The sequence below is a fragment of the Anguilla anguilla genome, chromosome 5, assembly GCF_013347855.1.
Source record: "Anguilla anguilla isolate fAngAng1 chromosome 5, fAngAng1.pri, whole genome shotgun sequence".
Taxonomy (NCBI): Eukaryota; Metazoa; Chordata; class Actinopteri; order Anguilliformes; family Anguillidae; genus Anguilla; species Anguilla anguilla.
This window is the reverse complement of record NC_049205.1, coordinates 8,356,412-8,381,981: the sequence shown is the minus strand read 5'-3', so window position 1 is coordinate 8,381,981 and position 25,570 is coordinate 8,356,412. Positions and strand designations below refer to the sequence as shown.

The window sequence follows — 25,570 nt, the reverse complement described above, 5'->3', positions numbered from 1 at the left end:
CTCGAGTGTGGCCTTTGTCAGGCTTTAGTAAAATCTGTCTGTTTTCTAACCATGTTTCAGATGATAATTGCATGGCGCTTATCTCAAGAATGTCAAGAAGAAGGGAGAAGTGATTCTGTTACATTAAGCGTCTGTCAGGCAAAAGACATTCTGACATTTTGCATTATCAATTTTTCATATTGCAATTTTTAATGAAAAGGAATATGGCTTTACTCAGGGAAATTTTTTTTTTTTTTTTAATGCCTTTCAAGGACACAGACATTGAGTCTTCTGACAAGGGAGGTGGCAGAGCCCATTCTAACTTATCAAAATGCCTTGAGCGTTCTCAATAGTGCCCCTGTTGCAGTGGCAGCTGATTCAGATCCAGGTTCATTTAGATGGTTAATGAACAGCTAAAGGCTCTGGTATGCGAGATGCTGCATTCTAACTGACTGACTGACCGTACTGAACCCAGCCACTAAGATGCATTGATCGATCTTCTATTCAGCCGACAATTCGCTTGATTGTAATATACGAAATGCTTGCGACTTGCTGGACGGAGGAATCAATTGAAATTTGAGACTTGCTTGTTTTTCCAAGAGAGATTTTTTTCCATTTGGCCAAAATCTTCACATAGTTAGGGGGGAAAAATATGTTTTTGCATTCACAAACAAATCTCTCATGGACAGACAAATGCAATAATACATTTTCGTTTCTTGACATGCTTCATTTTTTTTTTTGGGGGGGGGGGGGGGGGGGGTTAGAAATGTATGGGCATTTACACATCACCTGGCAAAGGTGGAATTGCTGGCATTTATTTGTGGATTTTTGAGACTTTCCTCACAGTAAGATGTGCAAATTTATCCACAGATTTTTTTTTTTTTTCCCCCACTGAGTCTACTCCAGCCAATCAAATTTCCGGACATCCTTTTGCTAATGTCCACATTAGTCCAACCAATCACAGCACAATGTGCGCTCAATTCTTCTGTTTTTGTTTCCGTTTTTCGTTTACATTTTAATGAGTGGTCACAGAAAATGATTAGCTCATTAAGTGGGTCCATAGGTCAGAAGTCTGGGATCCACTGGCCTAGACAGAGTATGATTCTTCACTCATCCTGACAAATACGCTAGTTAAACATTCTTTTTACACTGAAAAGTGCATTTGTGAAATCTACCCACAGTTGCTAAAAAGTGAACTGAATTTATAAAGGCTGTTGGAAAGGTTAAGTTTGTGTTCTAAACATTGCAAGTTATTTATTTTCATTGGAAACCCTGCAACAGATTCGCTGTACTGACCCAGAAATGAACTTTACTGTCTTGGAGTAATTAGTTGTTCAATGGGACCTGAAAGAATTCATTGAACAACTAATTAAGCTCAATTTGAAGCAGCTGCCCAGAATTTGTACGAGGAGCAGCTGTTTACAAAAAATATGGCAAATAAACAGTCTATACCTTTATTTTTATATTAGCCTAGGCCTCCTGTTGAGATGAGGAAAAAAAAGATCAGCACTCCGTGAACAAGCAGACCTCATTAACTGAAGTTTTGAACTGGCATGTTCTATTGTTCATTAACCGAACAATAGTCCTGGCATGCACAATGTGCCCATGGGAACAGTGCTTGGGAGTTACAGATCTCCACCATCAAATTAACTGAACATCACTATCTAAAATTATTAAATGGGCATCTACTGAATTCATAATGCATGACCAGGAATCCTTACAATGTCATACAACCAAAAGAATGTCCTTGTTGGCAATGTCTTGTAGTAACAGGAGACATACATTTCGGAAAAAACCAGCGTCTGTCAATCGTACGTTTCCCTGCAGATAAACACGCACACCGAAATGGACACGTTTGTGACATCCTTTTAAAGCACAGCGTCTGATATCGTGTGCACTGCTTCTGTCATTTCTAGCTGTGCCGTTTCAAACCCTTGCGGTACGGCCCAATTAAACGATTTCTATAAAAAAACGGTATGCGTGTATCTTTGAGATAGCGGAATAAATAAGCAAAAATCTGAAAGGAACAATGAAAGGAAGACTAAAGGGTTTTAAAACCATTTGTAGGCGTCCAAAGATGAGACAACCTCACTTGGTTCCTGTTTTGTTCGGGCTTGGCAGGAGCCCGACATCAATGGCATGGATTTAGGGACACGATTCAGTCCCTCTGCTATTTGCCTTTCAATTTCAGAAGAAAACAAAGTTTTTCTCCAACTTACACACAATGTTTGCTGGAGATAAAAGGGAAATGTTTGTCTGAGCAACATTATAAGTATGAAAAAAAAGCTTACTTTCTCCTAAATATGTTTTTCAAAGTTATTCATATCACAAAGCAGGGAGGCTGAATGTTTTTTTTTTGTTTACAGTAATGTTGAGCCATGTTTTTTGTGCACAGGTTTTTTACTTAACCTTTATTTACCCAGGGTAGGTTCACTGAGCACGGATGCTCTTTGGCAGGAACGCCCTGCTTCACACTCGTACACATTCACACCTGGGAGCTGCCCAGTACAACCACAATCCTCTGTTGTTGGCCACTGAGCAGCTCCACTGGAGGGAGCTGCTTTTTTAGCCAATTAAATCAGGGGATGATTAGGTGGCAAGTTTCTGCGAGAGCCACATCTGGGATTTAGTCCACATCTGTCCTCAACTCAAACTCACAATTAGATGCAAGTATTATTTTTAATCTTACTGTAACAAACAGCCAAGTGAGTTCAATGATCATTAAAAATCAGTTGGAAAAACAGTTTGGAATTTATTTTCCAGTCAAAATGAATGACAAACTTTGATTGGATCATGGCCCTCTGCACTTGGGTCGGTGACCCAAGGGGGATTGAGGTCAAGACTGATTACAGCAGCTGGGGTCATCTTAAGTTTGGGCCGTCAGTCAGTCTGCTGACACAGCGTCAGTTTAAGTGTCCCTTAAGAAGAAATGCAGAAAGCCAGTCCTACGAAACTGCCACAATTGCTCCCATGACTCGGAACACAGAAAAGTTTAACGACTGCGAGACTCGGCGAACAGCTGACATTTCAAAAGAACGGTTTCCGACTGCCGCAGCGTGAGGCCTGACGGTTCCTGAGTGCCTCCCCGAAAGGTGTCGGAGAGAGGCAAATATTTCCTTCCACCCCTGAAGTGATTACAAGACTAAAAATGAAAGTTTTAATGAAACAGTTAAAGGACTCATGGGGAGATGAGGGGCGTGCCGTTACCCGTCCCAAAGCCAAACTGCTTACACGTCTCTTCCCCCCTCACCTTTTCCATTAGTCAGACCCAAAAATGTACGATATTCAGTTTTGGCGGCGGACGAGGAGAGCGGGACGGGCATAAATATTCCCCGCGGCGGCTCTTCCTCACGTCCACGGCTCAGCGCTCCCGGGGACACCCGGGGCCCGCGGGCGCATTGAGGGTCGGAACAGGCGGCCCGAATACGGCTACGTTCGTCAATGCCCGCTAAACTCCGGGGGGTGGGGGGGGTGGAGGTGGGGGGGGGGGGGGCGATCGCGACCGAGAGGGAGCGGAACGTAAAACGCCACTTGGCTATTTCAGCGGGGAAAAGAGGATCGGCATCACATCCCTCTCAAACGCACGCCGGGGTCATAAAGAGACCGTATCTCATCCCAACCGGCGTCGGAACTGTCCAGAATCTGCAGGGGAGGGTGTTTTTACTGTAATTTAGTACTTTCTCCACTCACTCTGGCAGCAAAGTATGACAGAAGCCTTGAAAATCTATCTGGTTTCATTAAAGCTCTGAGCATGTTTGTGCATGCCTCAAACCACAGGCATTAGCCTGGGAGGTTTTATTTTCATTTTTTGGTTTTGCTGAGAAAAGTGTTTGCACAGCTAAGCTAAAAAAGAACACTTCAAAAGGGACCTTATTTTTCGCTGTCAAAGGCAACTTTCTTGCGCAGTCTTCACACAATACCTCATTTATATGTATCCATCACCCACACACATGAAAGGATATTCCCATTTAAGGTACTTCACCATGCACTCACTTTTTAAATTCTGAATTCAAGTATACCTGTCATCTATTTTGCTTAGCTGTCAGTGGCATGTGTATGTATCCTGAGTATAAATCAGCTTTTTGAATCAATGTTTGGTAATGTTAGATAATATCAGGCTGTATCATACTACTTAGCAAGCTAAAATGACACATATAACATGACCTAGTCAGATATCCTAGGCATTTTTCCTTCTCTTCCAATTGTATGTCAAGTTGCTTAGCAACAGCCAGCTGATGGACATTCCAAACTCAAGCCTGCTGTTGGTGAAGATGTCAGACTGCACAAAGCAAATTTCAAATTAAAAGCTCTAATGCTTAAACAAAATACCACAAAAGATATTCACAAGTAGTCAAATAGCAGTCCAAGTCAAGGTAAAACCTTAAAAAATGTGAGAGATTAATTTGTTTTGGAGTGCTTAGAAGTTTATGAATTACTACATTTTTAGTTGAGCCTTCAGCAACACAAAATAATTAAGTTTTACGGATTTGTCTACAATAGAGAACAAGTGTCTGTGCCTCAGGGCTGACTAATTATATCTTTGTAAAATAAGCTCACTTTAATACCAGGTTCTGTATTACCAAGGGATGTGATTTATATTCAAATCATTCCCTAAAAGCAATATTTAACAGTAGCTCAATTCATTCACTCCATTGAACCACTCCCCTTCCTAGGAACATACATCTTCAGTTTTTAGAACCATGTTCTTAGGTCCTTTGCTTTTGATGGAACAACATAAACAAGAAATATATTGATCATGGAGCTAGTTTGCCTTTGATCCAAATGGGCCTGTCATTGCAACTGAATATCATTTCACATTTCCCACACCATCTGTACAATCAGCCCAGTGAATACAATCACTCCTAGCAAAGTGTGAGGTGCTGCAGTCCAGCGGGGATCTACAGCCCTGGCCTATAGAGCAGCTGGGGAGAGGTGCAGTAGGGTTTATAAAGCCCTTCTTGAATCACTGGCAGAACGCTACCCAGCAAACAGTGCACCGCAGTAGAACGTGATGCTGTCAAGCGTAGCGGAGAGAGAAAGAGAAACAATGCTGTCTGGCAGACCGCAGTAGAAGCAAGGAGCTTACATATCTGATATTTGTTGATGGTGCTGTAACTCACGTTGGTCACCACTACATTTATCATTTAAATTTGAAATCATGCGATTTAAATCAAACAATTTACATACACCACGCAAATGTGGTGCCTTGGCTTTCGGTTGTCTAACATTTGTGCCTGGCTTTATTTGATAAAGCTTTAATTTTCGAGTAACTGTCTACTGTGACCCATTGTTCTTATAAAGAATGAATGCACTGTTCATATAAAAAATTATATTATTCATTTAACAGATGTTTTGTATGAATCTAGCAAATTCCGTGTTTCCTCAAAATTAAACGGGAAGCACCTTTTCTGGTTTGATAGAAGGCTCCCCAAAGTGCTCCGCACACAGCCACTCCCCCTTATAACAACATAACGGTAAAAGGAAACGAACCTTTTTCGCATTTCGGCGGAATGTCTGGGGAATTCTATACCTAAACAACCTCCAATCAGAACGCGCTCTGCTTCCAGATAAAAAAAGAAGTGTTCCTTCCGTTTTAAGACGGTACAGCGAGCGCCCACGCAGCTCGGCACTACGCATCCAGGAAGTGAACGGTTCGCTGTCCATCTGCGTGGTGCTGAGCGATGTTAAATAGAAACCCAAAGCTCGCAAGCGAAACGAATGCAATATTTCTGGCTTTTTACAACGATAAAATCAGAACATAGGCCTAACTAATGACATTTAAATCCTCAAACTATTTGTCTAAATATCATGGCTTCGTCGCCGCACATTTTGGAGAATACAGCCTACAGCAACGTACTGAAAAGTAACGTGGTCTATTTTGGACAAGACATTTCAATTGGGTCAACACATGTTTATGACAATCTTGATAACTGCTATGAACAATAATCGTTAGCTAGATTGCTGCATTTGATAGATTGCAAGCTAATAGCCATTACAACAGTCAAGCTAACTATACAAGCTATGCTCCTCTGAAAAGCAGATTGAAACATGAGATTATGATATTCATCATGAGATTAGTCATTATTTGCGGAGAGGGCTGATGGAAATCGGCGTAGATGTATGATTTAAAACATGCAGGACCTTAAAAGGTAACGTTAGCTAGCTAGCTAGGTGGCTGCATAGCTAGCACGCCATCATTCAGCACTATCAACCGTCAATGAATGATGGCTTTACAATATTTGTTTCCATCAGCACAGTTTAACCACACATCTCTGGATTTTAAGAAATGTAGACCGCATAATATAATTATGGTACCTCTTTTTTCTTCTGACTCCCTCCTGACTGCACACACAGCAGTAGAATCAACAGAAAAGATGTCAATGGCAGGCACAAGCCGAATCCCGATGTAGCGGACGCCATGTTTGAAGATGCGCTTGTGTACAGATCTCCCTCCCGGCTGATCACTGGTTACAGTCATGACCAATCACGACCCACCTTGAAATAGCCTACTGGGAATTGTAGTTGGAATAATTATAATAAGAATAACACAATTCCGACTCAATTACAAGAAACAGTTTTACACAAATAAAACCCAAGGCGTGAGTATTTGTTTTATTATTTTTCCGAAACGCATAATATCCATCGCACACAGGTGAATCTAACACCGAGCAACACATTTACTCTGCTGCAGCCGTTAAAAATAAGGCGCCTTTACTTAAGCTTGACAAAATATTTTAATTATACTAAAACAGATCCAGGCATCGAAGCTGTAAACTTCCCAGGTTCCGGTGTCGGGTTTTATTTACACACAACCACGTTTTGTTTTCGTATTCCTTCGAGAAAGATAAACTATTTGTACACTTACTATAAAACGTCCCCAAAAACAACTGATTTGTAGGGAAGTTTGCAGGTTAAATACATACATAGCCTACATAGACATTAACGACATTTATTCTGTACTGTACCTCTTGACAAAAATCTGTAGCGATTCTTACAATGTAATATGCACGCAGTTTACGATGAGTAAATGCAGGCTACACGGGCAGTGCTTATGGGTATGGGTTTTCTCACAGTTAAGCCTCTACGTGTGTTTGTTTGTAAGCCTCACCACCTACACAACAACGACGATGGAGTTCTACGAAATTATATTTCAATCAAATATTTATTTCTCTGCGTGTATTTTGCTGAGTGTTTTTTCTCCCCTTGTCTACAATCTTACTTCTCTAAATTGCCACAATCTAGCCCAATCGATAGCCTGGCGGAACCGATTGCAGTTCCAATATCTGCCAATAGAGTGTAGGCCATACACTTCTCCGCAGACTAAGGAAAACTGAAGGGACACGGTATTGGGTAACAGAAATAAGCCTACAAATAGAAAATAACGTAATGAAAACGTGGCTGATTTTATGGCAGTAATAAAATGCAGCTTGAAAATTAAATTTTGACAATGAAAAGTGGAGCGCCGCTGTTATGGTCTTGACAGCAGAACCTAAAATTTATTCGCTGGATATCCAGCTGTAAAAATACTACACGTAAAACGTGAACTGTGTTGCTGTAGGGCACCCCGGGCAACCAAAGGATGCTGTTTGAGAACGGCAGCATATCCTGCAGTCTTATGCCTTAACATAGTCTACTGTACATCAGAGACGCTGTCTTTTGTTACTCATCTGACATGAACCGGTTATTAGCCTACAGGCCGTGATACAAAGTCCCAGTAGGGACCTACACAAGATCAGCACTTTCCGATCAAGCAGGCCCACATACCGCCAACATTATCTTTTAACTCTTCGCTAAAGTGGTTTGGTGATCTTGCGTCTTCACTCGTTGGTCTGAGAATGCTGTTGGCCAGGTCTGGGTAGCTTACTATTGCTCATATTAATCAGTCGAATGCATTTATCTGTCTCCTGTTTTGTAAGTCGCGCTGGACAGAGCGTCCGCTTAATGAACGTAATGTAATGTAAACTCCAAGGTGCCAATGTCTTTGTCAGCCAGTCGTGCTCCCAGACAGACCGTGGCATGCAGAAAACAATTAAGTTGATTCATTCCGGGCAGCATAGTGATTTACCTTATTTTTCAGAATTCCAACTGGTTTGGCCAGCTGTGGTTCTGATTGCTTGATCACACCCTCCAATTCCCAAAAGCCCAATGTATGCTGGTACCTTGTGGGAATGGGCGTGTCCTTAAATTTTACCTTAATGTAATTTTGAGCAGAAAACAGTTCCCGCTGTAAAGAGATCCTGTCACAGCTGCTTGACTGTTAATGGAGCTGTAATGCCTGCTTGCCGTAAGGCATTAATATGCAAATTAGGTGATGACTCTACAGAAAGTACCAGAAAACATGATTGAGGCTGGTTATTGTGCAGGAGCACACCTGACACAATGTATTAAGACGCAGATTATGTTTTTTGCGCAGCAAGAGCCTGTCCCAAAGGCTCGCGAAGACGTGAGAATAATATGTCTTCAATTAGTTCTCCCCCTACCACACCTTCTTAGGTGTGAATAACTAAGGGTGTACAGAGGCCTTTATTAAATATTGGGGCTATGAATACTCCAGTGTTGCAAAATAATTTTCGATGAAGAATCACAGCTATTTCTTTTGCACACAATAATGAGACACAACGTAGAAGGTAACATTGGAGTATGCAACTTGATACTTGTAGTAGAGTAGCTTTTTGTAGTGAACAGCCTCAAACTCTCTTGAGTTTTGCCAAGACCCGGACAGCTAATAAAGGGACGATTCAACCTGCCCTTCTACTCCAGCAGTCTCTTCCATTGGGGTCTTTAAATGGCTCGTCCTGGCCTGGGCACTGACGTCATCGTAGCTGGCACATGGTACCCATTCGTAGTCAGCTGCGCTGCCCAAGCCCGGGCTCTGAATGTGATTAATTACGCAGTGACACGGTATGAAAATCCTCACTAGAAACCCAGCATTCGTTGGTTTCGGCTATTCCCAGCATGCCAGCATATAACGTTCTGTTCTGTTATATTCTGGGACCGTGGGTCCGCAGATAAAGTGTTTGAACTACAGAAGGTTCTCTTCGATAGGAGTGTTAAGGATTACTGTATCTGAAACCTACAGACCCACACAAGTTTTGGAACCGTGAATCGTGGCGCTTTTGTGAATGTAAACCTTGGTCGTTCGCGATTAAATGCTCACAGCTGTAATGGGTGTTGATGATGTATTTGATAGCATAGCCCAGGACTGAACATGCAACACACACGCACACCGACTTCGAACTTAAACAGCGCTGCGGTTCGGCTCGGCAGTATGCGATGTGATTACTGATACAGTCACGTGCGTTTTTTTTCTTCTTTAGGACCCAGGGGGAGTGATTGGCACGGAAAGACAGTTCGCTGTTTGAGTGGTGAAAACAGATAGAAGACCGAGGGGAAGACAGTCACCTGGTGGTGAAGGACCGTAAAACAAGATAAAGGAAATCTCTGCGCTGCCAGAAATCCACCTTCCCTCTCCCTTTAACTCTCAACATTTTTTCTTCGCTGACAGAGCAGGAGAATTCAGATGCATAGGCTCTTCCAGTGCGAACACGACAGTAGTGATTCTGTTGGAACTGCGCTCACCAAGGAAAGAACACATCTTTGGGTTTTGGCTACAGATCACGAGTCTGAAACGGGTTTTCCTGATACATCGATTACCGGGATTTAGAAGCACCGTTCTTTGCGCGCTGCCCCTCCAAACTGAACACATTTCTTAAATTTGCCGCATCAAGATGTTGAAGGAACCGGGTTTCTGGGTTTGCAGCAGCAGTTTTGCCTGCCGCTTGCTCATTGCCGGAGACAAACCGACCTCACGTTGATGGAATAAGAATTATCTGGCTAAATTAGCTGGGAGAGTCGTCTAACTGACAAATCATCCCCACTAATTTACTGAGAAGTGTGAAGTGAATTATTATTTTTGCTTTATTTATTTATTTTTTAGCTTCGGGATTCGTGATCAGTGGGAATGAGACTGATGATTTCTGCAGGGGATAGGCGGACTGGGACGAGTTTAAGCCGGGAACTACAAGTCTAGAATTTAACAAGTTTGAAAGACTTCATCTACGTATATGGACCGATCAGCGTCATTGGATATTGAGGCTCTGAAGGTAAGCGATTATGAATAATTCTGGGTACGCGTTTTAATGAGACAACTGCAATTAACCTCGGTTTGTCCGTGATTACTACAGGGGCTGCTACCGTAGTTGTTATACGATTCATCGCGATGGTGGAGAATGTAAGGTTGAGAGCGTGAGTCGCATTTCAATAGATGGTGTAGGCATTTCAATATTCAAGTTTCGCTCGCACATAAACGGAATCCATGTAATCTTCTGCTTATAACATAATCATAACAACAGTTGTTTGCTTCCAAGTGTTGTATGTTTCCAGAGTTGATTATGGTTTAGGTGTGTGTGTGTGTGTGTGTGTGTGTGTGTGTGTGTGTGCGCGCGTGTGCGTGCGCATATGTGTGGGTTATAGCAGGTAGGTGTGCTTATGTTCCTCAGTCAGATAGTTTTGAACGGGTAGGCTTGTTAATTGCTATCAATAAATTACTTTCCCCGGTTCAGATCTACATGTGGAACAATTAGTCTGTCTTCTTTGTACCCAATAAATTATTTCCAGTTTTACCGTGACAGAATATAACCTTGTAAGTCAGAGTGCTGCGCTTGAACGTACGATTTTGAGGTCTGATGCGGCTGGTCTGTTCACGGAGCCAATATTACATATGTGAGCAGATGGAGGGCGTTCGTTCTAGGTTTTCACATATCTTTACAGTCCTTCGATAATACCCTCGCGTAAAACCCTTTGCATGCGCAGTTTGGATACAACTTAGATTGGCAGAAATTTGGTTGTGTTTTCAAACGGAAAACGAGAATTGTGTGCTCGACACTGTGTCTAAATATTCATCCAAGTGGCTGGCGTGAATGATCTTAAGAAATACGAATTGGTCTAAATAATGTTTTGTTCAATTCACTGAATACACAAATAATCCTTATTATCGGCACATTTTTTATCGTTATTTCTCATTTGAAAAGGTGACCTCGACAGGAAATCTGAGCTGCCTGGTCATTTGATTTATAGTCCAACTAATAGAAATCAACATTTTCACTGGCTATTCCCGTTTCTTTCGGTTGACCACTCGCGAATGCCACGCCTTGTAGGCGACTCAAACTTTTGTCCTGCAGGTAACACAGACGGGTTCTTACGCTAAAGTCAATCCTGTAGATATTTTAGTGATATCCCCACACCTGTCTCAAGTGGCATAAACACTGCAAGCGCGTGCACGGAAGTACGATAACACTGGAACTTACTGGGGACGTAATGAGAGAGAGAGAGAGAAAAATCATTTTTTGCTGTAACGAAGATTTGTTTTTTGGTATTATATGTGTTGTAAAAGCAGCCAACACATGAATATATTTTCGGTCAACACGGACAGTGATGTCTGCAATCTATATAAGGTTTTTTGATATTTTGTTTTTTTATGTCATATGGCTGATTGGCATTCAAAGGAAGTATTGAGTGCACGTTGAACTGCACACATGCATCTAAAGCATCAGCCAAAACTATGGTAACTGGAACGTTTACGATGGTTGTTGGAATACCTTCGATTTCACAGCAAGGCGAAGTAAAAAGTAAAATACTGGTTTTGAGTGGCAGTCTGTGCCACCTCCTGCATGTCCCCACTGCATTGTTTACTTTGCCTCAGTCACCGTTAAAAGTGAAGATTTATATCAAATAATGTGTACCACTGGAACACTAAGCGCCGTGGAAGTACACCCATATCTACTCGGTGACACAACCCACATCAATCGTGCGTCTCTCGACAGTTTTCTCCTGAAAAGAAAAGCAGTGGCCGCCTGGCGTATGAGCAGGAATGGGATTTGTGTGTGTGTGTGTGTGAGAGAGAGAGAACGTGTGTCCCTGTATGTATGTGTGTGTGTGTGTGTGTGTGTGTGTGTGAACGTGTGTCCGTGAATATTTTGTGTCCGTCAAATGCACGCACAAACACGACCAAAAACCCACCCTGCTAAGAGGAGCCCCGGCCGTCAACAGCCACTGATACATCGTCATATGCCGTACCTTGATCTCTTCAAATTTCGAACTTAATGTTTGCGTTCGTAATAATAAAACAAAACAAATTGTGCAGCACAGCAATAGCATGTTTGAGTATTCATCCAAATTAGATGGACTGTTGATCAGAAATGATGTAACTGGACTTTTTTAAATTATTTTTTTATTGAATTACAGTTAGAAATACGTTGTAACACAACCCACGGCTGTTGTTATGGCGATCGTTTAAATGAGGAGTGATATTTTTCATTAGCGGTGGCATTGTGTCAAATACAAGTGCTGCGGAGCCCTTTCAGAGAGCGTCAGTGATAGTTTAATTAACTATTCTGTTTACCTTTTAATATCCTGAGGCACAGGTATCATCAGTGCGCTGTAGCTCTGATGGGTTTAGAGTTTTTTTTCTCTCTTCCCATTTAGGGGGCGTTTCAATCAAAGCACAGAGATTGCCTCAGCAGGAAATCCTGTTAAGTTACTGCAGTGCTTACCTCTTTTTTAATCAAATAAAGGATGGAACCAGTACTACCTTCGGTTTCTCAAACAAACACACACCCCCACACACGCACATACACACGTCCGCCCACACACACACATACTCACACGTACCCACAGACACACACTTTTTTTTCAGGGTTCCTGCCCTTCGTTTTCACCCCTAACTCATAAGTAACATTCCAAAAAACATACTCTTCTGGTGACCTGCACATTGCCCCTGTCTGAGTGCCTTGTACTAATACAGAAACTATCAACAAGCCTTTTGCCTTTCTTTGCTGCTCTACCTTTATTGCACTTAATTATCTCTTCCAACTGAAAGGGAGCTCGGATTACCTAACAACAATAAAATGGCTAATTTATATTTGCTGGAGAACTGTCATGTAGAACATTAAGTTGGACGGCCCGCGGCACTGCGACGAACAGCCTGATTGCAATTTTGTGCACGTTTGGAGAGTTAAGCTCAAATCAGTACCGGAAAGGTTAGTTTTAATCATCATTCTCCATAATGCTGTTCAGTAACCTGAGCATAATGAAGAAACGGTAAACGATCATTTTCTGAGGCTAAATAGAAAGAACGAGTTGGCAATACTTCCTGGAAAAAAATACGGTTTTGTTGAAATTCGTCCAGCTACCAACAGGTTGGAAACGCAAGCTGGGTTTGACACGGTTGAATGCGGCTGTTTCAACATGGAGGAGCGAGGCAGGAGCTGAGATTCGTAGGCATCAGTGCACCCGTAGGGGCCGGACCTTAGTTTTTTTCGGATTCCGAGCGCGGTGCTTCGCGCGGGAGAACCCTGTTCCCAGTCCTGCAGAGTTTGCAGAGAGAGAGAACTGTCAAAAGCCGATCCCTGTGCGCTTATAGGACGGCGTAGGATTCAGAGGGACTTGAAACGAGCTTCGTTTCCGATCGCTCAGGTCTGTAATCCCACACGCTGTGAGTCAGTGGTAGCCCCCCGGTAGAGGCCTCGCAGAACGAGTGGCCAATCGGGTCTGTCAGACGTTGCCCTGAGCGCCTTTCGCCCTGACGGCTTAGATGCCAGACAGACCCAGCCACGAGCAGGGGCGAAGCTGGCCACGGGCCCCCCTCTCTCCCGAAACGCTGAGGCGCTGGTCCTCTCTCGCCCCGGTCCCACCAGCAAAGCCGAACCGTGGTTTCGTCGCTTTGCGGAGCTGACGAAGCGTCGATGGCGTAACCGTGCGGGAGAGTGACACGGTAGTGGCGCCGACTCTGCCGCCACCGCGACCCGAACAGCAGGGATACCGCCTTCTGGTGCCCGCCTGTCGGGTGGCACTGCCAGGCTGAGGTGCACCCGAGTCTTTGAGGGGCTCTCTTAGGAATCATGTAACCTTTTGTAGACTCTTGGAAGGCCGGATCTCATCAGCACGGTCCCCTTGGCCTGTTTGTTGTACTCCAGGGTTGTTGAAAATGGCACTGTTTATTTTATCTGGTTAGTTATCGATTGGTTTGGCACCTGTAAGTGGATATAGGTCTTCCTGATATTGAACCCTGTTTTAATAACCCAGCTGTGGACACGTTATTCTAGTCTGGACCAATGAAAAGTCATATGTCAACTCCCTTATGGATGTGTCTTATGTGACTAGTTTTCCCATTTGCTAATTTACAATGTGACCCCATGATTAATAATTAGATATTTTCTTGGGGATGTATTTGGTGAGCATTTTACTTTGCTTTTATGTTGTTGTGATTTTAAATTAGTACAGTAGTCCTTGCCAGAGCTAAGGCAACCTCCAGCAGAGTCTCCTTCAAGGTGGCATAATGCACATCAGTCCCTAATTTGCTCAGGAGTTTGACAGAAGTGTCAAACTCACCTTGGGGGGATTCAAACTCGCAACCCCCCTCTCTCTCTCTCTCTACTGGCAGCAGCAGCCAGATGGTCTTCACAAAATGGCACACCACTGGAAATGCGCAGAGAAGCAATGCCCTCTCCCAGCATGCAGTGCGAGACGAACCCCTTCTGATCATCATAATCACGCTCTGCCACATTGAAGGGGCGGGGCACGGTGCAGCTTTGGGGAGCTGGGGGGCCGTTGGCTTTTCCAGAAGTTGGCACAGACTGATTAGCGGGTCCTTCTGGGGGGGGGGGCGCGCTTGAAGAAAAGGTGCCGGCGTGCCGCAGCATGGAGGGGCACAGCCAGACGGCCTAGCAGCTGCTGCGGGAGGGCCCGGGGTTCGACTACACACCATCACACAGCTGCTGCGGGATGGCCCAGGGTTCGAGCACCCCTGGCTCCCACCCCTCCACAGATATGTGATGGTGGAGTCGGGGCGAAAGCCACCCATCGCCTGCCCCACCGGAGGGCTCCAGACATGGGGGAGACCAATCTGAGAGACCAGGGGAAGAACGCGATCTTATGTACAGAAGTGTTGAGAGGAAAATGGGCTGGGACCGCGGTGCCGATGTCCTGGACTTTAAATTCGGCAGTCGAGTAAATCCGTTTAGCTAGGCTGAGCATGCTCCTATTGTGCCAACACTTCGGGGCTGAAAGTCACCTCGTTGACCTTCAAGAGATCTGTTCACGGTGGCAAATTTATCGGAAATGATGGTTACACGGTTGTACGCCACGGTGCTGCACCGATGCCGTCCAGTGTTTTGATATCAATTACATCCTGAAGGCTGGGAAAACGTGGAAGCCGTTGCTCGTTTCCGAGAAGCCAAGCCACCGAGATGAACGGAAAAGAAAAGAAAAGAAAAGAAGAGTTAAGCAGCGAACACCTCACCGGACTAAATAGAATCCTGTCTTCCTTTGAGAAACAGTGTTCTGAGGCACGACCTCCTCCTTTGATGTGGCAGGTATTCCACTGCTACTTCAAGGCGCCTTCCCAGGAATGGCCTTTTTATAAATTCACCCAAGTATTGATTTTCCTGTATTTTAACCCCAGGTTCTACCAAGTTTTATTCTTTGGCCTGAAGGTATTCTGTTAGGAAATTCACCTGTACTGAGACCAGCCGTACCTTGCTGTTTGAATCTTAAAAAGGTAAGGCATTTGTTTTCTTTATGTGAGCAGTAAAAGCTTTTTATTCAGTATAGCACAGTATAGCATCTAAATACACAGTGACAATCTCGTTATCATTTTTGTATGTGTGGATTTATTCATTCACAGATTTTAATAGTGACTGTACAGTACTCTCCAAAATTATTAACACTGCTGGAAAAGCTATGCAAAGACAGCTATATAAAATGAAAATACAGATAATGATGAAATATACTGTGTGCTCAAGAAATTGCGAAAATGTTACTTTATCCTAATGCAATTGCTCAGAGAGTTTTTACCAGGTAATGTTTTTACCCATAAAGATCCCCCAAATGTGTTTACAAGTATAAAAAAACTCAAATAAAAATCTTGCACAATGTACTGAGAACAGGGTTGTGAATAATTATGATGCATATCTGTTAGCTCATAACTCATGAAAGAGATATTTTCTCTTAGTACTTGTATTAGTATAAGAGAAGATAATTTTCCCATTTTTGAGTGCACAACAAAGCTCATTGTTTATTTTATACAGCCTTCTGAGCTCATCTTTATCAAGAGTGTGAATGATTTTTGAGGGCACTGTAACGTATTGCTAACATCCAACCTGACTGAATAGCATTTGCCATTCAGTGGAACTGAAAGAAATCGGCTTGTTTTGAAACAAAGCCATACTTCATAAGCCCGCAAGAGTACTCCGCTGAAATGATATATTATTGTGAACACAATAAATAACAGATTGTTCTGTAGAATGAGAATATTGTTCATATATCAGTTATGTATGTCGTGATGAATTACTGAGTGATGGAGACAAATTGGTCTGCCAATAATCCCTGGTAGTACTAATCACATAATGAAGTATGATTTATTACAGTTATTGACATTGGTCCACTCGCGTGGAATTACTGGTAATTTTCTCTTGGCTGTTAATTCATCCCTGTGTACCGTGCATGTATTTCCTTCTTTAAAATGGAATCTATCTATCCGTCCGTCCATCCATCTATCTATCTATGTCTCTCTGTCTGTCTCTCTGTTTGTTTCTGCCTGTCTGCCCATCTGTCCGTCCATCAGCAGACAAACACACGTGTGCGCGCACACAAGTATAGAGGGAGAAAATGGAGAGAGAGAGCGAGAGAGAGGGAGGAAGTCAGAGTGCTCAAGGTGCAATCAGATGGCTATAGTGAGTCAGAAAAGCCCGTAGTTCAGTTCTACCTTCCCTCTTGCTCTTCAGCTAGTGCCTGGCTTACCGTGATGAAAACTAGAGCTGTCGGATGGGCGTTTCCGTCGAGAAGTCGATTCAGCCCCTGTGAATGGCTTTCTGTGAGAGCAGCTGCTGCTATTTTGCCATTTTTGGTGAAAAGGGCTTATGTGTCGAATGTCAGATGTGCCTCATGACTTACACGGCTGTCGGTCCCCGTGAATGGGTTCAAGCTGTACAGGATTCACCATCTGACGCAAAAACTCCCCGGGATTCGCAAACGGTGCGCTGCTGATGGGAAGCTTCTTCTCGACACACCGGATACCGGGACACAGTGGGGCCGCACGGTCCTGGGCCCTATTTGGGTTAGCAACGGTTAGCAAAAGCGTGCGACTGTATAGCAGAGGGCTGTACATGTATGAGCAGGGTCGAGATGTACAGTGAGTTTCGGTTGAAATAGCTCTGGCTCAGTTTTCCCTAGCTAGGCCCCCCCCCCCACCCCCGCTACATACATACAGCTGTATTACATGTCTGCTGCCTCTCCCCTGCACTTAGCCCTGCGAGCTGGGAGGGAGGGAGGGAGGGAGGGAGGGAGGGAGCACAATGATTGGGGGAATGATCTATTTGCTCAGCCGGTGAGAAAGCCGCGTAGTTAAGCTCTCCATTTCGGCCCGGCATTAATTTAGACGAGGCCGACGATATTCGCTGCACATGTAAATATGTCATCTGGCCATTCTGCCGAGACGATCTGCTCTGTTGCCTGGTAAAATTATGGCCGCGCGAGCTGTGACACGGCATCCCCGGATAAAATTCCCATCATGCCCCTGTCCCGGGCCCCAGCCCACCCGCACTCCCCCCCTCCCCCCGCCCACCCATTCCAAGAGTCATAAAACAAAGATATTCCTTTGCCAAGGTCCTGTCTTTCCGCCTGAGTTCTGACTTTTCCAGTCTTTGATCAATGGTGCTGTGATGTCACTGTCTGTCTGGGCCGGGCGTAATGTGCTCAGGGTTTAAAGGACTCTCACACCCCCAGCCTTGTTTGTCAGACGGCGCAGATTTAATCTGCTCTCGAAGATGTTTGTTATGTGAAGAATGAGCTCGCTCTGCTGAGGGGTGTGAGGCTTTCCACTGTAATGAGGAGCAGTTCATAGACACTGATGCAACGTCCACGGTCCATCAATCACCATCACCCACCCACCACTCAAGGACCTGCAGATTGCTAGCTGTGGCGCAATATGGAAATTTGTACAACTTTGACCAATAATAGCTCTTGAAAAAAAAATGCTAATGCTCTGTTTGCAGTCTGTGAAGCATATTCTAATATTTAAGGGAAACCAGCGTAGATTGCTTTCTGTAGAGAGAAATGGAAATTTCTATGGCTTTGACCAATAACAGCTGTTGAAAAAATGTTCCTGCATCGTTTGCGGTCTGTAAAACATATTCCAATATTAAGGAAAACAAGACTTTTATTTCCTCCTCTTATTTAAATTACCAATGTAATTGGAAAAGGAGAGTGCAGTTAAGCTTATTCACCTGGAATCATATCCCTTATTTCTCTTAGCAGGTGATAGAAATTGTTTAATAAAAAAAGTTTGTAAAACACAAAGTGGAGCAACATTGCCTATTGAAACAACAAAACGTGTGCAGTCTGGATGTAAACTCGGTGATATATCTCTTTATACCATTTGTGTGCTTCCTCTGTTCGTCTCATTTACTAAATGCATGCTGAGCGTGCAGTTTTATGGAAAGGGACTATACTGCAATATATTGTCATTAAAGAACATATTAATCATTAAAGAAGTCTAAGTATTTGCAATATATTGCAGCACAGTCCCTTTGCATAAAAGCAGCACCAGCACCACCAAAAGGTCCTGTTCTTGTGCTTGGTATGACTGGATTACGTAATGCCAGTGGGTCCCACTCTGAAGCCGTCCTGTCTCTGTGCTCCAGTTGATGCTGTGGTGCTGTGTTCCACGGGTGCAGATTTGTCATGATTTGGGTGTCATTAGCCAGTGACCTTGGCTGTCCTGTCCCTGGATGTTTTTTTTTTTTTTCTTCTTTCCTTTCACTCTCAGCTTTATAACAATTAGAAAAAATAGACCCTTTGACGGAAATTAATAACTGGAGAAAGACTTGCTTTAAAAAAAATAACAAGGTTGTGGTCAATCTTTTCTCTAGACTGGACTGGACAATGGCCTAGTTTTGTAAACTTTGTGCTAGGTGAAGATTGAGAGGGTATTTTGTATTTTTCGTATTTTTTTTTTATCCAGGTATGGGTCAGGGTTGTTTTTTACCCCAAAGATCTGAAATCAAATCCCAATAGTGCCATTCCCATCTGTGCCCGGGGCCTGTTAAAGGCCAATGCAGGATTGCCCGTAGCGTTGCCCAGGGAGGGGGGGGGGGGGGGGGGGGGGGGGGGATTGGGTCAGCTGGGATCTCCGTGGGCTCGTCCTACAGAGGTAACTCCTGCAGTGGATGGTTGTCCTGTGCCCTGCTTGTACTAGCTGGGCATTAACTGCAGTCCTCTCGCACAACGCCCGCGACCATTGGAGAGAGGCACAGGCTGGCAGGACACCATGTAGGGCACACTTACTCATCTGCCTCCTCCTGCATCCGGCTGAGGATAAATTTGGATGCAAATGAAACTATTTTGGGATGGGCACTTTTTTTTTTTTCCTTTCTGTTTCCAGGTAACATTGCGTCAGCTGATCTAGTGAGAGGAGTAAACTCCGCCCCCGGTGACAGCGTGATAACTGCATCTGGGAGGGTGTCATCCATCAAGGGTACACACCCCCCTTCTACACACCCTCTTTCTGTCTCTCTCTCTTATTCTTGCTGTTTGCTTTCTTATCTGTCTGTTGCTCTGTTACCCACTCCTCTCACCCTTGTTGGCTTCTTTCTGTAACCCTTTAAGGTGTTAGTACAGGATTAGACTGATTAGAATGTTCTTAAATGTACGTTCTAATGCTGATGTAACAATCACTACTGGTAACTGAAAGTAAGGGAGTTCTAGAACACTGACTTAAAAGGTCCTGTGAGGTTCTGCCGCTCCCCTTGGAAATTTTTGGAAGCAGAAGCGACAATGTCAGTGCGCCTCGTCCCCCTTTGCCAGACTAATATCCCAAATGAAATGGCAGTGCTCCGTAGCCCCTCCCCTCCCTCACCCCCCCACCCCCCCACCCCCCCGTGGCACGCCCGCATTCTAATCAGCATTCATGTCTCAGAGACGAAGCGCTGACCTCAACTTAAGCAGTCGCTCCAAATAGAATCAATGCGGTGCCTGTGTGGTAGAATGGCTATTCCAGCCCACTGCTCGCAGTCTATGTAGAATGAAAAAAAAAAAAGAAACAGCGTTTTCTAAGACACCATTGCTGTCACAAAAGGTACAGCATGAATGCCTCTTCCTTTTCAGGGGAGAAATAAAGAAACAAACACGCGGTATCATTTCTTCCTGTTTTCAGCAGGGGCCGGTGACATAATGCCGAGTGGCCTTTGTGTGTGGGAAGAAAGGCCGTGCCGTTGGAGTATTGATCTCGCCGGTGAAAAGGCCTGTTTACCAGAGAGTGGCTCGGTTCAGCGCTGACTCTGAAAAACGCTGCCCTCCTGAATGACCTCTCCTCCTCGAACCGAAACACAGAACGTTTCTTTCGTCACCGGGCGTCACAGAGGTCATCGGCTTTGCAGTCTCACCGGTTGATTATTCCTCGTGTGCTCATTTAATTAATTTTCTTGGATCACGCGCTGATCCGGGAGAAGCCTTCCCTTATTCCATGACTGGCAGCTCTTATATATTGGCTGTTTGTACAGCAGGATGTGTTGACCGAAGGCTCAAAGTGATGTTTTCAAGGGTAGCGGCTAGGGCTGCAGGAGTTTCATTAGTAACCTTATTGCCAATCCCTAACCTCTACTCTACCTTTTTAAAAAAAAAAAAAATTTTTTAAGCCCAATTTATTTTTTCCTCGACTTCCTATTTGGAATGTCCGGTTGCATTTGTGGGCCCATGTCACCACTGCAGTGTCCTTCAGCCTTTTGGGGGGGGGGGGGGGGGGTGTAGACTATCGGGGGGGGTTGGGGGGGGGGGGGGCTCTGTTGGCACGCTCGGTTTCTCCTCGCTGTGTGGCCTGTCACTGGAGCTGGCCGCTAGGGCGGGGCAATGTGCTGTACCGCCACGATAATTATCCAATGCAGTAATGGTCGAAGCCTCCAAGTGGTGTATTGCCTTTTCTTTAATTTTATCTGATGTGGTATTGAGCATCCAAACTTCAGAGGTCATGTGAAATGCTCCTGGGGGGAAAAAAAAAAAAAACGTATCTATTGGGTGTTGATAAGATGGGCATTGCACTGGATCACTGTTATTCATGCACATCTTGGCCTGTGCAGACAGTAGGGGTCTGATTGGCTAGATGACCTACTGGGAACCAATGAGACGAGCATAGCCCTAAAGCTGAAACCCGTCCTCCCTTGGTCCTGCAGTGAGCACCCAGCTAACACTAATGTCTTCACAATGTTAGTGGAACGTTTTGTCAAGGTTATAACACCGCCGCTACATGGCAGCAGCATTGTGAGGTCCTTTTTGTGTTCGCTGGGCGGTTAATAGCTCCATGCCACTCTACAGCACTGGCACAGTCTGGTTCTGACACCGGGTTCGCTGCGAGCCAGAGCCAGTGTGTCTCAGCAAAATGAGCCATCAGCAGCCCTCCGTATCGCTTGTCTGATATTGTACAGCGACCATTCAGTAGCCGCATTATGCAGCACTTTGCATATGCTTCCTCTCGCTCTCTCTCTCTACGTCTTCTCTACCTAATTGTTTTTTTTTTTTTTACACAAACCTTTTAGCTCGTTGAACGCTGCAAGCCCTTGAAGAAGAGGGAGCGATTGGTCGCATGGGACACCGCTATCCTGTCTTCCTAAAAAAAATAAATAACGTACCTCCTATCTGGAGATGAATAGTTAGTCTGTGGAAACAGGCAGTAGTAAAAAAAGAGGAAATTTTATTTTTGACCTTGAGGGGTTGCAGCTTTTATTGCATGTTAGTATTTCAAAGAAACTGCACAGTGACTTGGCACCACGTGTCTGGATAAATATCAAGTTTTTTGCGGTGGAATATTCCGATTTGTTTTAGTTCTACAAGAGTGCAGAGCCAACGTTTAGTGCATTTCCAGCGACATAGCAGTATATCACCTGTGTGTAATCCAACAGCCCACAATATTTGAAAATGTACCAAAGAATCCATTGGTAAAATGCGTGTGCAGAAGAAGAGATAATAGTCTAATACTGTCCTTTAGAAGAAAAGAAGTAACAACAGTCATACTGATATATCCTAAAATCTACACGCATTTATTTAACAATACGTCAATACCACCACATATATTGTATGTCTTTATTGTAGATTTATTATGTATGCTGGTTGTATGTATGCAGTCATATTTTATGAATTAGGTTACATTAGGTAACATTTTCAGCAGGATGGAACAGGACGATGTGTTCATTAATGCACCGCATGTATCTTTTTTTTTTAACCAAATTGATATATTTATTATTTTATTTAGAAGGAGGTTATTTAATGCTGAGAGGTAAGGGCAATGCGGGATCACAGAGGAGGGGGTGTAACGGCACGAACGGCATTAATGATTTATCGGCTGCGATGAGTCTATCACTTCACTTTAAGTGCTTCTTCAGGCTGGATTTCAGCGATCCATAGGTACGGGCGAACGTGAACTGTATCCCACTAATACACCGGTGGATCAGTGAGTAAGCCTGTACGTGACCGTGTCCATTTATTTATTTGTTTTTTTTTTGGGGGGGGGGGGGGTGTAATGCGCCCAAGCTCGTCTCAGTTTTCATCCTCTCGGAGCGTGAGAGGGATTGATGGACAAAATGCCGCTGACCTCTCCCGGCAGGGAGAGAACCGGCTCGGAGGTGCCAAACGCGAGCCCCTGAGGGCCGCGGCGTGCGCCGCATTTAGCAGCCAATCTAGCGCCTGGAAACGAACTGCGAGGACGTCTGGGCCCATCAGGGATGCAAATTAAGCACTCCGGCGCTGAAGCTGCACCCAAACTAGCCAGCGAACGCCGCAGCCCTCCCGGACCGGGCACCCTGGGACCGCACTGGCACAGATCTTCAGAGGGGTAAGAGAGTCCTGCATGCAGGTTTTTTTTTTTTTTCGAGATCCTGGAAGGAGAATGGGTGTACTCTCGTTCTAAAAATGTTAAAACCTGTCGAGTGAAAATGTTTTCGGGGAGTCCAGTGTGGGTTTTTTTTTTGGAACCTAAAGGGACAGGTAGGTCTGTTCCTATCTAGTGCAGATTTTGTATTATCAGTGGAGGCCTTTCCTTGAATAAGGAAAATAATTTTACCCAGTAGTGCAGCCGGAGACGTAAGTGAATATTGGATGTCTGTCATAATCGCATATGCAACTAAGCTGGGATTCTGATTTCGTATTTATCAGAGGGAAAACGTGAGTATGTGAATATGTAAACTGTTTAGACGTTAGAACGTTGGGGAGAGTTGTTTTGCTGGATGTGCCAGGTGCACTGTGCATTAAGTCATAGGACTTGGCAGTTTTGTAGCTCACGACAAACGCTGCCTGTGTTATATTGTCATGGAAATGCCCTTGGTGCCTTTGAAGTCATGTGCCTCAGGCAATCAATTAGGATTAAAAACAGCGGCGTCCTGTAGCATCGTTTAATATACAAGATTTTTCCAGCTTCTCTGTATCTACTTTTCCAAAGGTCACAATATTCGAGTTCATTTAAATTTTTTTTTTTTTATTGTGTGTGTTTGAAAATATGCTGATTATATGCTGCAGGTTCCAACAGTTAAAAGACTCGGAGCTGGGCTTCAAGAATGAATTAATTAGCATTGAAATTTTAGTTATAATAGGGCATTGTCTTTTGGAGGCTGCACATAATATGGCAGCTTAAACCTGAAATTCCAGAGGTCACAACATTATATATAATTGTATGTGTGAGGTGGGGATGTGTTTAACACTGATATTATACTTTATGGGTACCATTACAGTCTTTGTGGCTATGAATAAAAAAAAAATAAAAAAAAGTGCACCATACTAATCAGTCTACTACTCAATGTTTTCTTTTTTTTGGTCTTTCAACCCAAACATTTCATAGCTCGCTCATATTGCTTGACAATGACCGTGTTTGGTTTACAGCCCGTTTTAATTACCCTGGAGGCCCGGGGCCCTGTGGTGAATGGGTAGGCGATCAATGCGCGTTGTAAAAGAACGATCAGGGTTCCCGCCCTGCTGGGGCTTTCCTAGCAGCGAAAGCCCTGATCCGATGACAGGACTCCTCGAGTGGCTGGCCTCAATCGTCTATCCCAACACAGAGCAAAAATATCTAAATAAATAAATATTATCTGTTTATTTATTTATCTTTGCTTTGCTATCTTTTCCCCACAGTCCTCATAAGGCTCAATTTGTGCAAATGTAAGAAAATAAAAAAATTTAAATAATAAAAAATACAGAGCCCAGTGAATGAAGCATGGAGTAGGTTGTCTCTTGGGATAATAATTGCTCAGTGCTGGGCTCTATTTTGAGCAGTTACCAAAGCTGTGGAGGTATTTACGCTAGTTAATGAACAGCTTTCTGTCGGGCGATTCGTCTGAATTTCCTGGATATTAGGTCTTTTTTTTTTGTGTGGAAAAAAGAAAAAAAAAAAACACAGACGTAATTTGGCTTTCTGTGGAAAAAGCGCTGAACGCGATAGATAGCGCCCGGCCTGTCAGGGCTCAGCGTGCATTAGGAGCCCGAGGACAGGTCTGACTGCCGCGCAAAAGAGAAAAGCAAAAACCGAATGAAGAGATCTCTCTCAAGTACGTAGGCCGATAGAATATTCAGAGTGCCGCATGCATTCGAGGATGAAAAGAGAAAAAGGCAATTCCGCTCTCTGCAAACTTTGATTGATAGTTTTCCATTTGAAAGAGCGGTTTACTTTTTACGATTTTATGAGTCTGAGTAAGTGGAGACGCACTTGAAACGCTCTCCCCCGGTCTTGTGGGGTTAGGGTGTATTTGAACCCCAGTGGAGGGTTTACCTTAACAGACATACCTGAGGTCAGTGGCCATGACAGGGCCGACACCCCAGTGCCCAGTTCAACAAAACACTTCTCTATACAGAACCATAGGTGCACCCCATAGTACCTTTTAAACAAGTGCAGTGGCGCCCCCACAGCTGCTATGCCACAGCCCAATATGCTGTGCACGCAGTGACATATTGAAACTAATTTGTGAAAATGGGATTGCAGGAATTAGAAATACTCTGCCTGGCTTTTTTTTTTTCTTTTTGCTCCACCCAAACCTATAATTACGTAACTGGATTAATTATTAGGCCTAATGAACACAGGTGGCCGTGTGCTGGAGGTACTCAGTGTTTCACCGTTCTGCTTGAATAATCAGGCGCTGGCTCTTGATAAGCCATCAGGCTCTTGCAATCGAGCTCAGATGGAACATAAACCAGGATCGTGTCTGGCACTCCAGGTCTTGCAATCGAACTCAGATGGAACATAAACCAGGATCATGCCTGGCACTCCAGGTCTTGCAGTCAAGCTCAGATGGAACATAAACCAGGTTCGTGTCTGGCACTCCAGGTCTTGCAATCGAGCTCCGATGGAACATAAACCGGGATCACGCCTGGCACTCCAGGTCTTGCAATCGAACTCAGATGGAACATAAACCAGGATCATGCCTGGCACTCCAGGTCTTGCAATCGAGCTCAGATGGAACATAAACCAGGATCTTGTCTGGCACTCCAGGTCTTGCAGTCGAGCTCAGATGGAACATAAACCAGGATCATGTCTGGCACTCCAGGTCTTGCAGTTGAGCTCAGA

At 44.1% G+C, this 25,570-nt stretch overlaps 2 protein-coding genes across 3 annotated transcripts in view; one reads left to right on the top strand and one right to left on the bottom strand.

The window, feature by feature from the left end:
• Positions 1–6,429, bottom strand: part of tusc3 (tumor suppressor candidate 3) — a 55,399-nt gene extending 48,970 nt beyond the window's left edge. Inside the window, exon 1 of the mRNA XM_035416558.1 lies at positions 6,295–6,429. Coding sequence (XP_035272449.1) covers positions 6,295–6,399 — 105 coding nt within the window. The 5' untranslated portion in view covers positions 6,400–6,429. The remainder of the gene's footprint in view (positions 1–6,294) is intronic.
• A 2,467-nt stretch (positions 6,430–8,896) lies between these two features.
• LOC118228451 (zeta-sarcoglycan-like) overlaps positions 8,897–25,570 on the top strand; it is a 164,573-nt gene continuing 147,899 nt past the window's right edge. Inside the window, exon 1 of one of the 2 annotated variants that reach the window (XM_035419974.1) lies at positions 8,897–10,082. In XM_035419974.1, coding sequence (XP_035275865.1) covers positions 10,044–10,082 — 39 coding nt within the window. In that variant the 5' untranslated portion in view covers positions 8,897–10,043. Of the gene's footprint in view, positions 10,083–22,592; positions 22,856–25,570 lie in introns of those variants that run through there. The other variant, XM_035419975.1, reaches the window with a different exon arrangement.